A 15,593-nucleotide genomic window follows, 5' to 3' on the forward strand; every position below is an offset into this window, starting at 1 on the left:
AATGTAAAACATGAACACATTCAAAACAATTTAACATAATTTTTTTATCTATAAAATAATATTCATAATCCTTGCTACATATAAAAACAAACTTTTCGTCTACTTATGTAATTCGTATTTCTTTACCTTTCCCCGCTTGTAGACCAAAGTAGGTCATCCTAGTTACAATCTCTAGGAAAGCTACCTCATGTTGGTAATGCTATGTACTCCACTGTTGGAAAGCGGATTTCAGTTTGCGAGAGTGGTTCTATCGAAGATAAATGCTAGGATTAGGCGATCCCAGCGCCTCTCTTCAAAATCAACGCAGACTTCCATTTATATATATATAAACAAATAAATTTGTACAAATCATATTTTGTACTATTGGTTTCAAATTTGGACCAGTAACATAATTTGCGTTCCCAGTTAATATCTATAATATATAATAATACAACTGACATTATGAATGTAACACTTTATTTTGTTATGCATATATAATTTGCTGTATATATACATAATAATATTAACATATATACATATATATGCAGATGCAGTTTCTAACTATTTAAGGTAGTACCTATATAAAGAATTGTGCACTTGTATGTATTATACAAATTTTGTGGCAATAGCTAGCAATTTTGTATAATCTGCACCTTTACTGTGTGTATTATTTCTCATGATAGTTCTCAGGATATGAGGAATTGGTACATGAATCCTAGTACCTAAAGGTGTTCCATTATCATCTATGAGAACTATGTTATTGCTGTCAAATCTTGGTATTTTGGGATTTTGACGTTGTTTCAAACCAACCAGTATACCTTTCTTTTTCTCACCTTTTATGGCAACTAATACTCTGTCCCCTACATTGATTACAAATAATGATAAATAATATATCTGTTATCAATATATTTCAATAATCTATCTGTTAGCTTAACCAACCTATATAACCAACTCCTATTTTATTATAAACATGAATACAACGTGGTGGTTTTCCTTCCATCATAGCCTGCTTCCCAATTTCACTATTGTCCACAACTCTTAATCTTGTCAATTTTATTATTTGATTACATACCGTTGATGTAGAAACATTTCTGGATACAATATTGAATAGCGTACCATGTATAGGCATTATTGCAATATCTTCTATAATAAAAAACGTTTATATCATTATAGTAATCAATATTATTATTGAATACAGTTTAATTTTTTCAATAAAAACAATAAACTTCGTACAGCAAAAGAAATGAAATTATAAAATTTAAATTTTGTTTATCAACACGACTTCTTTCACATTTTATTTCCTATATTTACATTTATTCAATTAAAAAATTTAATTAATGCGTCAGTTAACAGAAAATAGAACTATTTATTTTGAAACTTTTTATTTTAGCACCAAAATAGCACGACTCACTTAATTTATCTGAAACTGCCGAAGTACTGAAAATGTTTTCTTTCGAACTTTAAGAATGATCAATGTTCGGAACAAGTCGAACACCAGAACATAACCTATATGAAATTTTAACAAGAAACACGTTCCCCGCCTACTAAAATGAATAAGGTTCAATATCATCAAAGAACAATTAAACAATTATATCTCGCTTACGCACCTCAAATCAGTTCACTGTTCGTCCGAAATTATTGTATAGAAGGAAAATCGGGTGAAACTATAACAAATGCGAAGGAACAAAATAATAGTGATGAAGATCCAGAAAGTATGAATTCCAAACAAATTTTGGAATCGATTGAAAATATTAAAATTGAGAAGGATTCAACGGTTTCAAGACGCAATACTTTCACTTCGTTACTTCGACATTCGAAATTTATAGATGTAAATATAAAATATTTTATTCTATTACACAATCTAACATTTATAGCATTTATTATATATATGCTTTTTTTGTCTTGCTTCTTTGTTCTTTTTAAACAAAATCCAAGTTTCTAATTTACCACTTATGTATATTAATTATATTTCAGCTAGGAGATCCTGAAAATAAAGTAGTATTGGGAGAAATTTTTCAGGTTGTTAATAATGACTTATACATTGACTTTGGATGGAAATTTCATTGTGTTTGCCCAAGACCTCAAAAAAATTCTATGTAAGTCACAAGCAGAATATATGCTTTAATAAGTAATAATGTTAATTTTTATTATTACAGTCAATATATCAGAGGTTCAAAGGTTAAATTGTTAATAAAGAATTTAGAATTGTCTTCACGATTTTTAGGAGCATCTACTGATTTAACACTCTTAGAAGCAGATTGCATTCTTCTTGGTTTAGCACAATCCTCAATGAAAACACAGTAGAACTATAATTATATTTATTTTGTACAATAATAGAGCATAAATAAATAAAAGAATGCTTCTTTTGACCATCTCTTATTTTCTTATTGTATGGAATATTATTACAATTGAGATTACCATATTATATGTTCATGTAGTTAATATGATTGTGTAGTTAAGTTGATTTGATGATTGCATTGTATAATGGATTTTATTTATGGAATTATATTAGTGTGATTCTATCGTTTTTTTATAAAAGAAATTAATTTCACTTCAGCCCATTAGTTCACTCGGTTAGAACGTCATATTTGTCATATCGGAAATTTCGGTTCGAAAATTTCACCTTTTATTATCCTTTCAACCAAAATATTCCTAACTATATAAATAGATAGACATAAGAATCATACAGGTCCATTTCATAATCAATACATTTACCACCCACAAACAAACATAACCTACGCATAAATCATAGCAACAAAAATAGCCAAACGATTGACAAATCGATATCAAAACACACAAAATGTAAAGAATTATGAAAAATTATTACGAAAAAGAAAGTGAAAGCGGTGTGCTAATAACACTAATAACACGAAAGCTGCGGTAGTGGATTCTATCCACTCATGGGGCGAAATTTTTCTTTAAAAAGCTATTAAATGATTAAATTGGTATCTAATTGTAAAACAATCAAAATTTTCATGTTTAAATTATAGGCAGTTACGTATACATTCATATTATTATCTTATCTATGCATACAGTATACGTATGTATGTATGTATGTATGCGTATAACCATCGGTATAACCTCTCTGTGAAGGTTAACGATTGCTGGCTTGCTTACGTAAAATGCTTTAATGCTCAATATAGATGGAACGAATGATAAATTTTGTTTTGAAGGCAAGAATCGGAAGAGCGTTCATTTACAGCTATTACGATAGCAATTCATTTTAGGAGTAGATCATGCGTCTAATAGAAAAAATACAAACATCAATTTTGCAGTAAGTAAATTGTTAAGTGTGTTAATCCATTTTTTTGTATGAAATTGGATAATTATATATTATCAATAATGCTCAGATGCAGTACATTGATTCCACATAGTCGTAATTTACATATCTCAAAAATCACAACTGACCGATTTAATAAAGTAAGAGTTAATTTTTCAACTCACAATTTTGAAAATTAACAGAGCTTATGCAGTTCTTTACTGTATTATAGATTCTAATTGCAAACAGAGGAGAGATTGCATGCCGTGTAGCAAGAACTGCTAAAAAATTAGGAGTGAAGACTGTTGCAGTATATAGTGACATAGATAAAGATTCTTTGCATGTAGAACAAGCAGATGAAGCATATTGTATCGGCCCTGCACCATCTAGCCAGAGCTACTTAAGACAGGACAAAATTATCTCTATAGCAAAAAAGTCAAAGAGTCAAGCTATACATCCTGGTTATGGCTTTCTCTCAGAAAATGCAGAATTTGCAGAACTCTGCCAGAAGGAAAATATTGTATTTGTTGGGCCTCCAGCAGATGCAATTAAAAATATGGGAATTAAAAGTACTTCAAAAGATATGATGATAAAAGCTGGAATTCCTGTTATAGCAGGTATGATTTGTGTCACTGTACAAGAGTGTGTACATGGATATACAAACAAACATAACATATTATATAAATAAAATATTCAAATCTGATTATTATGCTATTGATAAAAATAGGATATCATGGAGATAACCAGTCTAATGAAACCTTATTATTGGAAGCAAAGAAGATAGGTTTTCCTTTAATGATAAAAGCTGTATGTGGTGGCGGAGGAAAAGGCATGAGAATAGTTCTAAAAGAATCAGAGTTTATTGAAGCTTTGGAATCTGCAAAGACTGAATCCAAAAAAGCATTTGGTGATTCTGCCATTTTACTTGAACAATATGTCAGGAATCCAAGACATATTGAAGTACAAATTTTTGCAGATAAACATGGAAATGTTGTTCACATGTTTGAAAGGGATTGTTCTATTCAAAGGAGACATCAAAAGATTATCGAAGAAGCACCTGCAGTATGTATATTTAAACTTTTGCAATGTGAGAGACTTGACATCTTTTTAATACTATGAAAATCATAATAATATAATGACTGTTCTGTTTTGTAGCCTGGTATTTCAATGAATTTGAGATCGGACTTAGGCGCAACAGCAGTTCGAGCGGCAAAAGCGGTAGGATATGTTGGCGCTGGTACCGTCGAATTTATAATGGATCGGGATCAAAATAACTTTTATTTTATGGAAATGAATACACGTCTTCAAGTAGAACATCCCATAACGGAAGCAATTACGGGATTGGATTTGGTTGAATGGCAGTTACGAATAGCGGCGGGAGAGGAACTTCCATTAAAACAGGAACAAATTAATTTTCGAGGACATGCCTTCGAAGCGAGAATTTATGCAGAAGTAATGACAAAAGTCTTTCTTTATAAAACACATAACTTGTACCTTCGATGAGATAAAATGACTTTAATATTTCCATTAACCAGATTAATTTCGATAACCAATCGTGGAATTGTAGTTGATTCTTGAAGCAAACTAGCTAAATTGTATTAATAAACTGCAACAAATTGCAGGAACCAAGAAAAAATTTTTTACCGGGAGCGGGTGAATTGTCATACATGAGAGTTCCAGAAATCACAACTGAAGCGATTAGAATCGAAACCGGAGTTCGTGAAAAAGACCAAGTATCAGTACATTATGACCCCATGATCGCTAAATTAATCGTCTGGGGAAAAGATCGAAAAGAAGCGTTGGCTATACTTAGATCAAAGTTAAACGATTACAACGTAAGTAAATTTTCAAATGGAAAATGCGTATGTATTATTTTATTAAAAATCTTGGATATTTATATTGTTTTATGTATATATTTTTAGATAGCAGGACTAGGTACTAATATAGAATTCATCAAAGATTTATGTTCCCATTTGAATTTTTTGCAAGGTCAAGTACACACAGGATTCATAGAGGAACATTGTCGAGAATTATTTCGAGAATTACACGTGCCAAGTGAAGTTGTAGCTCAGGCTGCTCTCGCTTCTATACTTTATGAAGATACGCATTCTTTACGATCATCTCTTACAACTGTTGATCCTTTCAGCCCTTTTGCAACCGAAATTGGTTTAAGGTTAAATCACACTCTAACGCGAACTTTGTATTTCAATGTTTGCGATGATGATATCGAAGTTGAAATAAGATACATTGAACCTGAGGTCTATTCCATGAGAATCAATCAAATCGGTCCTTGGAGGAGAGTAACAGGCACATTAAAGAAAAAGGAAAACACGCTGGAATTATGTACCGAAATTGACGAAACAATTACTAGAACGAAAATTATTAAAATTCATAATAAATTACATTTATTCACCAAAGCTAGTATTTTTCCTTTTTAATATATTTTTATTCGATGACTTTAATTCTGAAAACAAAAATGCCTAAGAACCGATTATCTTCAGCTTTAGTTTTTATAGGATCGTGAATGGCAATTTAATATACCTCCTAGAAAATTTCTTCATAATCTTGCAAAGTGTCAAAATAAAGTGGACCCGTGCAAAGCTTTAAGTCCTATACCAGGATCTGTAGAAAAGGTATGTGTGGCGAAAGGAGACACTGTGAAAATTGGAGACGCTTTACTTGTAATTAACGCCATGAAGATGGAAGTATGTTTATATTATGTTTCAAAATTATTGTAACTTCAGACATGTGTTTATGTTTCAAAGTTAATTATTTACTTACAGCATATAATCAGAGCATCCGTAAATGGAATGGTCGAAGACGTGCTATGTTCAGTAGGTGACAATGTACCAAAGGATAAAATTCTGGTTAAATTAATTAAATCTGTATCTTGAAACACAAACATTATACATTATTATTGTCTTCTTTTTTTTTATTTTACTTGATTGCTCAAACAATTCTTTTTTATCTTACAGTTACAAAAGATTCATAATATTTGATAATAAATTCTTATTTGACCAACGTATACGTGTATTTTATACGCAAATCAAATTTAAATTATATATACGTAATTATATATATAATATATATATACGTACAATATATGAATACTAATTTCAATCTTTTATGAATTATATATTGTGCGAATATATATGTATACGATGTATATTGATATAAACAATACATAAAATATATAAATTACAATTAAATGTATCAAATCAAACTATACAAACTGCCTGACTGTACTTCCGTTGTAGTTCCGTTCCCAAAAACGCGCCAAAACAGTGTTGTACTATTCGTTTACGAAGATACGTTATTTCAAGAATGATAAGGTGCTTTTTTAAATAATTCTTAGACTAAATTAACAAGGAGAAAAGAGAATTGTAGGAAGAATGAGTAATTTTCGATCTCCAATGCGATACATTTCTCCTAATGCAAGGTAATGCAATAAACTAGAAATAGAGAAAGGCATTGAACGAAGGTTAGAAAGTTATTTATTCCCGGCACGTATGATCACGTTGTTTAATTTTATTTTTAGAGTTTTGACTGCCAAACCTCAAGTGGAACAAACGCTTGATATAAGACAAACTCAAAATAAAGCAAGAAATAGTATTACCTGGTTTTTCGTCAACAGTTCTTTACTTGGAATCCTCGTCTTTGACATGTAAACTATTCATATTTCTTAATTAATCAATTGTTCGTTCTATCAGTAATGAAAGAAATATACATGTTTTATATGTTACGTTTTCAGAGTATATGGAGGTGCAACATATGAACCATTCTGTTGGGCTGAGTGGTGTTTGGCCTTGATATTTGCATTAAATGCTGTTTATCATATAACAAAATATACATGGGCAAATTTTTCTCTGCGGCCAATTCTGCTGAATCCTAAGCAAAGATACCTATTAGGTATATCAGAGGATGACCCTCTTTTTAAAAATGAAAGACCATCGTCTCCAAAAGCTTCAGAGCCACCGGTCCCATTAAATTTATCATGCATTAGCCTCAATAGGAGAATGACATCACTTGGGTCCACAGGATTAAGCGAATCTAGTATGATAAACTTCTTTTTTACATTCTGATATTATTCGAAGTTATTTGTTTTTACCATATATAAAACTTATTTTCAAGAGGACTTTTCATCGCCAAATCAGTTTTTTAAGTATGGTAGCCCTACATCACAAAAATCGGTATCCAGTTCCAATGGATCTTTTAATAAATCTCTCAATATTTCGGCAAATGGAAATTTAACAAGTGAAGATTTGATACAAAATGAGAGAGAACTAAAAAATTATTTGGAGGAAGCTCACCAAAAAAAACACGTTTTATCAACGGATATTGATCAGCCTTCCAATTTGCTTAGCTCATTTTGGTCGCATCCAGCTATTAGAAGCCCCGGGGAAGTTTCTCCATTGTTAAGAAGATGTGCATACCAATTAGCACCCATTATTGGTAGGAAAGAATATATTTTTTTCCTTTGATAAGATAAAATTTACGATGCTTTCTTTTCTCATAGATAAATCAAAATCAACTAGTCCTGGGAGCGAAGAAGGCAATTCACCTAGGGGTATATTCGGCGCCCCAGATGTTTGGAGAAAATATAGGATCGACCCAATTAAAGTAAATGAATGGACAGCTAATCTTCGCATGGCAAGTAAAACAATCAGATATTGAGTAAATTTCATTACTTCCAAATATACGTACATATATAAAAAGAACATTGTATCAATTATTTCAGTGGATTAGCAAAACAGTTATTGAACGTGTAGCAACCGAAATTGATAATGTTTGTTTGGCATTGGTCCGTCATGGTTTAAGCGATTCCCAATTAGGATGTGTTGGATTGCATAGATTGAGAAAACTTGCACAAGCACCATTTTTAGTATTTGCTATTCCTACTTTACCAACTTTAGTACCTTTTTTAGAACTTTCTAACAATCAGGAATATTTAATTAAGAGAATCAAAATTCTTGCAAAAGGGGGTTCAATGAGTGAATTCAAGTGGAATGGTGGAGGATCTCATAATGATAAAGAATGGGATTCTAGCTTACCAACTGATTCTGCGGTAATTTAATTTTTTTGAATTTTTGTAAAATATATCCAGATACAATCAACAATATGTATATATTATTTTATTTCTGCAGATAGTTATGCACTTGGTATCAACGTATATGGATACACAATTGGAAGCCCCTCTAGATCAACCCGATGCACGACCATTTACATCGAGGTATATGGCTAGATCAGGAATAACTTTACCACGTAGCAAAGGTCCCGTGATAGTATGCCAGTCTATAAATCCACCGCATTACAGTTTGGCACATTCTGGAGATTCATTGCCTAGTGATTATGAGGAAATACAACGTGTAAGTAGATTCAATTAAATTTACTTTATCATCACGTTCACTTACTTTAGTGTAATATTTGCAAGTTGAGACTAATTCTTTTCTCCTTTCTCATTTTTAGGGTAGGAACAACTTATTTCATACACTTCTGTTATTTTTATACATTGTTAAGACAAGAGATCACGGTATGTTAGGCCGTGTTAATTTGGGTACATCGGGTATAAACGTTTTATGGGTAATCGATGGTTGAATATCTGATACCCTAACAAGTGATAAAATTACACCGCGAATATTCGACTATATATCATTTTTTTGTTTTTCTTATTATATTTCTTTTTAACGATTTGTTTGTACTTTTATTGTACATTTATCTTATTCAAATTAAAAATATTTTATGCGCGTATGTGTGTACCAACAGAAGGAGCAGAAATCTATTATAACCGTTTTGATACTACGAATATGTTTTATTCACAGTACTTAAGTATATGTACAAATAAATGATAAATCACGATCCGCATACATTGAAAATAAAATTTTAATATACTGTTGAACAGCATATGATTGCTGTTTTGCGCGCGTCTTAAATTTCACTTTACAAATTTTATTGTGCATACACATGCATACACATTAAACAACTACCGCAGAATTTTCCGCGGAATTCTTAAAACTGTCATCATATGACCAAATAAATGCGTCATCTTAGCGGATCGTAAATGAATCTGCATTCCTATTCGTGTTCCATCGATATCATGCCACACGCAAGGAATGCAATTACTTTCAACGTTAGCATTAACGCCACTTTCTATACAATCTCATAATTGTTTTTTTTTTTTATTTTGTTTTATTCCAACGATCGGAAATCCATATGTCGTAAAAAATTATGTTGCACTTTTCGTACAATTTATAATACATTCTTTGGATAACGGTTCTGTACATTTAAAATCAATCGGTATATACACCGTTGTTATGTCATGATAAAATAATAATAACGTATTCGATATACAACTAAAAAGCAACAGATTCGTTTGTACGTTAGTTTGGAATTCTGTAAGTCCAAGATGATGATTTTTCAAGGCTAAGCTGTGCTTCACGAAATCACAACACCTTGGCGATATCAACGATTGATCCGTTCAGAGTAAATTTAGAAAGAATTATCGTTGAGATCATCTTACATTTGTATTATTTTAAAATGACATCATATATGAAATTAGATGAAACGTTTGATGGTTTCCAGTGAAATACGACAACAAAATGGATTTCATAAAATATTTCTGTACGACTTTTGTACCTTTTGTTCAAATATACGTGTGTGCGTGTATACACGTACATATTTACGCATATACATATATATCTGCGTGCCTATAGATCGCAATTATAATTGTTTTTTAATCAACAATAACCGACGAGAAAAGAGACACACATAGACACAGTAGAGGGACATGTACGCATGGACGTACACATACACACATAAATCAACAAGTGTTTAAATAAACTGATTCGAAACTATGTGATACAGGATCTCTTGTTTTCTTTTATGCTTAAAATGACCCTGTTACATATAAGTAAAATAACTTTTCATTCAACTGCATTTTTGTTTCCTTCCTCCTTGTTCTAGATTTTTACAACAACTACGATTCATATTTAAATATAAACAGAGATATACAATGTATAATACAAAGTCAAAGACAGTATTTCAATCACATTTTCCCTCCCCCTCTCTTTCTTTGTTGTGATGCTGAGAAAGAAAGTTTCAGTTTTACAAATGGAAATTAAAGAAACAATCTGATGAATACATAGAAAAGTTCTATCTCAACTTATGATGTAGTAAATATTTTGGTTCCTTCTGGTAATATTACTTCCTCACCGACATCCGTAAGAGTGACTGTAAGAGGAAGGATCAAAGGCATTAATATCTCTTGAAGTTGCATAACCGTTTGCTGAGTGGCGACTGATTCAGGTTTAGTGATAGTAATGGTTTTAATATTTTGTGCCTTTACTATTTGTCCTTGTTCAAGAGTAGTCTGTTGTAGCACTCTTTGTTGATTTTGAGGCGTAGCCTGTACTTGCGCGGTTAGTGTTTGAGCACGATTTTGATTCTGAACAAAAGTTTGTTTACACCTTTTACTATGAGCGTATCGACTTCCGTTGTTGTTAAACCGTCTATCGCAGGTTGGACAGGCATAAGGTCTTTGACCAGTATGAATGAAGACGTGTTCTTTGAGCGACTTCAGACGACGGAAGTTTTTCGGACAGTACTTACAATGGTATTTAGCCTCACCTGTATGCGAAGTCAAATGATTAGCAAGCGTATCGGCTCTAGCAAATGCTCGTGAACAATATTGACAAACATACGGTCGTTCTTGGGTATGCGTTCTCATGTGCATTTTCAAATAAGCGTTAGTTGTGAACGGTCGTGAACAAACTTCGCAAACGTATGGTTTTATACCATTGTGTGCTCGAAGGTGTGCAATCAACGTCGTCGATTGCGTAAAACTTTTCGAACAAATTTCGCAAAGAAATCTTTTCGAGCTGTCCGTTTCTTTATTCTTTTTGAAAGTTCGGTCATGCTTTGACAAATGATTTGTCAATTGTTCCTCTTTAATGAAACGCTTTGTGCATCGTGTGCACTTATATGGCTTAATCATGTTATGTTTAGCTACGTGTATCTTTAAATGTTCCCTTCTATAAAATTTTTTTGGACATATATCACACAGATACTTTTTTCCTTCGTGGACTTGAATATGTCGTAAAAGCCCTTTTCTCGATGTATATTGCTTGTTACATTCCGTGCACTCTAAACCTACGATATCAGTCCTTCTCTTCCTACCAATCTTTTCACCTGGTTTTTTCTCCTCGGGTCGCGGTTCGATATCTCTCAGGTCTTCTTCCGTAAGAATGCCTTCGGTAACATGTTTCGATCTATGTTCTCGCAGAATCTCATTGTTCTCAAACGTGTCTCCGCAGATATTGCACTTTCTCACTTGATCGGGGTTCTTCTCCGAACACTTATCATAATGGGCTTTTAGTTTGTCTTTGCGGTAAAACTTAACATTGCAAATATCGCATTCGAAATTCGGTTCTTCGTGCAACAATTGATGACGTAACAATGATTTCTTCGTGCTGTATCGTTTTTTACACTTTGGGCACTCATGATTATCCATTGGCCAATCCAAACCACTTTCAAAATCCGAATCATAATCGTCATCTCTATTCTCTTTATGGTACATCTCCTCATTAGCGTAGTCCCTTTGCCAATCTTTCTTATCTGCCGATTGCTTTTGCTTTTCCGACTTGACCACTCGTTGTTGCTCGTCTTTTACATGTTGCTCCATATGTTTTGTTAACAATTGCTTTGAACTGCATCTTTTATTACAACTCGCACATTCCAATTCTTTCTTATGATTATGTCTCTTATGCGAGGATATTTCTCGCTTATTCCGACTATAATTATTATCTGTAACATTAGCGCGATTAATTCTATCGATATTCTCCTCTTCCTCGTCGAAATCTTCCAAACCATCCTCGGTTTTAATTTTATCGATAATTTTTTGTGCAGCTCTCGCAGCAACTCTTTTAATACGTTTATTAGGGTCATATTCTTGTCCATGAAGGAAAGTTTTATGATTAGTAGCTATAAGATGATTGCGTAAAGTAAGTTCGTTACCAAATGTTTTGTTACATTGTGTACACTTGTAAGTTTTTACACGTTCATGTTGCTGTTCCGTGTGTTTTTGCAACATTTCTTTCATTGCAAATCGTTGGCAACACACCTTGCAACTATAGTCAATCCCCGAATGACGATGGGTCTCCATGTTTCTAAACAATAAAATGTTTCATCAGAATGATAGACATGTGCAAGACGATTTTCGTATAATAACATAATACACATTGCAACATCTTTAGTTCTTACCTACCTATCATTTTTCTTCGATAAATTATTTTCTGTTTCCAGCAATCCTGGTATTGATTTGTTTTCCATCCTGTGATTCCTGTCTATGCTATCTTTATCCTCTGTCTCGTAATCACACGTTTCCTTATTAATTGAATACTCTGTATCCATCTCAAGTTCTTGTTCAGTTAGAACACCTTCAACCACGTGCTTCGTGCGGTGATTTCTTAATTTTTCCAGTGAATCGAATTCTTCTTCACATATACTGCAACTGAGAACAACATGCGAAATCGCATGTCTTTGTAAGCCACGTTTTGTATAAAATTTCTCTGCACACTTGTCGCATGCAAACGTTTCTGTACGGATATTGCGATTCTCCTGTTCATCTTTTTTAATCAAATTACCCACTTGTCTTTTATCGTCGTAGTCATTATAGTCGTCATCGTCGTCATCGTCGTCGTCGTCGTCGTGGTTGTCATCATCATTGTTGTTATTGTTGTTATTTCCTCCTCCTCCTCCTCCTTCGCCGCCGCCACCGCCGCCACCACCACCACCACCACCATCGTTATTGCCTCTTTTCGCCTCGTTTCCTCTTTCTTCCTCTCTATGCTCTTCTAGACCCACCTCTTTTTGTTTGACTTTTTTCCGATACTCGTTATCCAAATGCCGACGTGCATCTTTATAATTATCAAGATCTAGACTATGTTCGTCTTCGTGGAATGATATTTCTAAGGGCATTGATTCTTCCTTGCCCTCTTCTTTCTCCCTTTCATGTTTTTTCAAATGTTTACTAAACGAGGTTATATATATGTATTGCTTGCCACAATACGGGCACTTGTTTGATCTCTTACCCGATGGAGGAGACTTTGCAACATTATAAACGTTCTTTTGCGGTGTATCCGGTGTTTTTTTCAGAGACAATACCTTTCGAACTTCTTCGTGAGAATGCATATGCTCCTTCAAAACATTCTTCGACAAAAACTCTTTGTCGCACAGATAACATAGAAAAATTTTTTCCGATTGATCAGAGGACTGACCTTTTTTCAGTCTCGAGCTTAAATTCAAATTTTCAAAATAGTTTTCCTCGTCGGAATCTCGTCTCGTTTCAAAATTTCGCCGTACTAATTTACGTTTGCTTCTCCTCGTTTCATTTTGACACTGAGAATCTGCATCTGGCTGAACAACCGTGTTCGTAATATCCGATTTTTCTTCTTCTTCATCTTCCACCTCATCTTCTTGTTTTGTCGTTGCATCAGCTGCTTTTACCAATAGATCTACGTACTCGGTGCAATCCTCCCGCTGAAACGATTCTCCGGAGGGATGTTGATGTTGATGTTGATGTTGTTGATGATGATGATGCTGTTGTTGCTGCTCCTGCTCATTCGTGCTAGATAATATACATTCTTGCTGCAATATATAATCGTGTTCTACCGTTGAAATATTTTCAAGGCAATCGTTATCCCCGTTTTCGTGTTTTAACATTTCTTCGTTAATGGGAGCATCTATGATTACTTTAATGTCCTCTTCTTCATGACTCAGGCACTCTCCCGATGTCTGCTCTGTAGCGATAGTTTGATCGATTACCTCCTCCATTACCGCGTTCAAGTTCTGTTCTGGGAAACGCGAAAGACTCGTTAATAACGGTGTTCGACTAAATAAATACTGCCGGCCATGCGAATTCACTTTACCGCAAGAGAAAGACGCAAAAAGAAAGGATTGCAAGAGAAAAAACAGAGAATCACGAACGCACGTGTTGACGAGTCGAGAGTAGCATCGCAGCCTACTTTAGATGCAAGCCATGGTGAAAATAAATTTGGCAACAATGTTTATAACTCTCGCCTCGGTGTAAACATAACCTAGTCAATATGGCCTCTCCAAAAGTTTCGCGCGAGTTATGAAATGTTGTTATGATAAATGACACTAAATACTAATGCAACGAGACAATTATAGTTCAATACAATAGAATGTATAACAGCGTATACTTATAACAATATATATATGTATACATAGAGCAGATTTTTTCTATATTTATAATCAATGTATACATGTGTAACACAGTTAGTTGAATCTAAAGTCAAAATTTTCAAATATTTATTTCGTATCCTTTATTTTATCCTTTACAGTAGTAAAATACAGTAGTGTTATATAGATTTTTATCATAGAACCTAATAAATGAACAGTGCCATAGCATCACTGTGTTCTCAGTTTTAAGAAAAATTGACATTACTTTAGAATCAAATAATTCTCTCTTTCTGAACAATACAAAATTATAAATTCTTGCATCAGTAATGATAACGTATCACAGCAGCTATCCTGAAGTGGGAAAATATAGCATATCTTTTATTTATTTAAATACTAATATGAATATTTCCACTCTCATCTTTATTTACAACAATTATAATACTGTTTTAGAGATAATTTTTTCTGCAGTATTTTCTGTCAATTTCTCTTGTCACTGATTTTCACATATATGAATGCACTTAACCTCTTTCGCTTAACGTTAGTCGTCTCGCCTCCTTTATACCTTTACCTCTGCCAACATGTGACACTTTTTTGTCCATTGTTAGAAGCTTTAATTGTATTCAAAGGTGATTTTAACTTGTTTCATGCTCATGTTCGTATTTAAAACTACTGTAAATACTTGAAATACAAGTACTTACATGTACGTATCATACATCAAACTCTTCCATGATTATATATCATAGTATTTAGTACACAATATATTATGATATTTATACATTAGTTAAATATACAATAATTATCACAAGGATCAGGGGTATATCTTGAATCAATTTCAATAAAAAACGTTAATCACAATCCGTTCAAGCACATATATATATGTATGTACATACGTATTGCACTTCAACTGCAATATTAAAGTAAAAGTTTTGATGTTTGTAAAAACATTGTTGCCGCATCGTTCACCATGGATTATATCTAATATCTAACGTAGGCTATTGTTGCATACAAAAGAGAGGTGTACGCAGAAGTAGGTATTATGCGAACGAAATGTTACGTTATCATGTGAACTTGACTTTATGTCCATAAACAATAATATATAAATTAAGCGCGCGACACTTGCAGTATTCAGTACGGAAATACAGAAATGATATAGAGAAAG

The 15,593-nt window shown here is 33.0% G+C and overlaps 5 protein-coding genes across 12 annotated transcripts; 3 read left to right on the forward strand and 2 right to left on the reverse strand.

Moving 5' to 3' along the window:
* Positions 1-439: 439 nt before the first annotated feature.
* On the reverse strand, positions 440-1,727 carry mRpL14 (mitochondrial ribosomal protein L14). 5 transcript variants are annotated; one of them, XM_069111881.1, is made up of 3 exons: positions 1,587-1,727; positions 919-1,122; positions 440-839 (listed from the first exon to the last, which is right to left on the reverse strand). In XM_069111881.1, exons 2-3 carry the CDS (start codon positions 1,106-1,108, stop codon positions 586-588), a joined length of 444 nt encoding a protein of 147 aa, XP_068967982.1. In that variant the 5' UTR covers positions 1,109-1,122; positions 1,587-1,727; the 3' UTR covers positions 440-585. The 5 variants fall into 5 exon arrangements, with proteins under 5 accessions (XP_068967982.1, XP_068967985.1, XP_068967981.1 ...); XM_069111884.1 differs by having other exon boundaries at positions 919-1,119; positions 1,587-1,688; XM_069111880.1 differs by lacking the exon at positions 1,587-1,727 and adding an exon at positions 1,391-1,520.
* Positions 1,529-2,376, forward strand: mRpS28 (mitochondrial ribosomal protein S28). Its single transcript, XM_069111879.1, has 3 exons — positions 1,529-1,807; positions 1,954-2,075; positions 2,136-2,376. Exons 1-3 carry the CDS (start codon positions 1,529-1,531, stop codon positions 2,281-2,283), a joined length of 549 nt encoding a protein of 182 aa, XP_068967980.1. The 3' UTR covers positions 2,284-2,376.
* Positions 2,377-2,848: 472 nt separating this feature from the next.
* Mccc1 (Methylcrotonoyl-CoA carboxylase 1) lies at positions 2,849-6,263 on the forward strand. 2 transcript variants are annotated; one of them, XM_069111858.1, is made up of 9 exons: positions 3,049-3,253; positions 3,330-3,399; positions 3,471-3,855; positions 3,966-4,300; positions 4,394-4,690; positions 4,861-5,073; positions 5,161-5,655; positions 5,755-5,943; positions 6,022-6,263. In XM_069111858.1, the coding sequence occupies exons 1-9, from the start codon at positions 3,216-3,218 to the stop codon at positions 6,130-6,132; spliced, it is 2,133 nt and encodes a 710-aa protein (XP_068967959.1). In that variant the 5' UTR covers positions 3,049-3,215; the 3' UTR covers positions 6,133-6,263. The 2 variants fall into 2 exon arrangements, with proteins under 2 accessions (XP_068967958.1, XP_068967959.1); XM_069111857.1 differs by lacking the exon at positions 6,022-6,263 and adding an exon at positions 2,849-2,972 and having other exon boundaries at positions 3,123-3,253; positions 5,161-5,940.
* Positions 6,264-6,453: 190 nt separating this feature from the next.
* On the forward strand, positions 6,454-10,089 carry LOC138179254 (transmembrane protein 209). Its single transcript, XM_069111869.1, has 8 exons — positions 6,454-6,677; positions 6,777-6,902; positions 6,990-7,291; positions 7,370-7,690; positions 7,755-7,888; positions 7,977-8,303; positions 8,383-8,604; positions 8,705-10,089. Exons 1-8 carry the CDS (start codon positions 6,631-6,633, stop codon positions 8,831-8,833), a joined length of 1,608 nt encoding a protein of 535 aa, XP_068967970.1. The 5' UTR covers positions 6,454-6,630; the 3' UTR covers positions 8,834-10,089.
* LOC138179245 (zinc finger protein 808-like) lies at positions 9,027-15,349 on the reverse strand. 3 transcript variants are annotated; one of them, XM_069111848.1, is made up of 3 exons: positions 15,133-15,349; positions 12,498-14,085; positions 9,027-12,399 (listed from the first exon to the last, which is right to left on the reverse strand). In XM_069111848.1, the coding sequence occupies exons 2-3, from the start codon at positions 14,063-14,065 to the stop codon at positions 10,398-10,400; spliced, it is 3,570 nt and encodes a 1,189-aa protein (XP_068967949.1). In that variant the 5' UTR covers positions 14,066-14,085; positions 15,133-15,349; the 3' UTR covers positions 9,027-10,397. The 3 variants fall into 3 exon arrangements, with proteins under 3 accessions (XP_068967949.1, XP_068967948.1, XP_068967950.1); XM_069111847.1 differs by lacking the exon at positions 15,133-15,349 and adding an exon at positions 15,003-15,048; XM_069111849.1 differs by lacking the exon at positions 15,133-15,349 and adding an exon at positions 14,161-14,437.
* Positions 15,350-15,593: the final 244 nt, after the last annotated feature.

The sequence above is a fragment of the Bombus flavifrons genome, chromosome 4, assembly GCF_040668555.2.
Source record: "Bombus flavifrons isolate JBK064 chromosome 4, iyBomFlav1_principal, whole genome shotgun sequence".
Taxonomy (NCBI): domain Eukaryota; kingdom Metazoa; phylum Arthropoda; class Insecta; order Hymenoptera; family Apidae; genus Bombus; species Bombus flavifrons.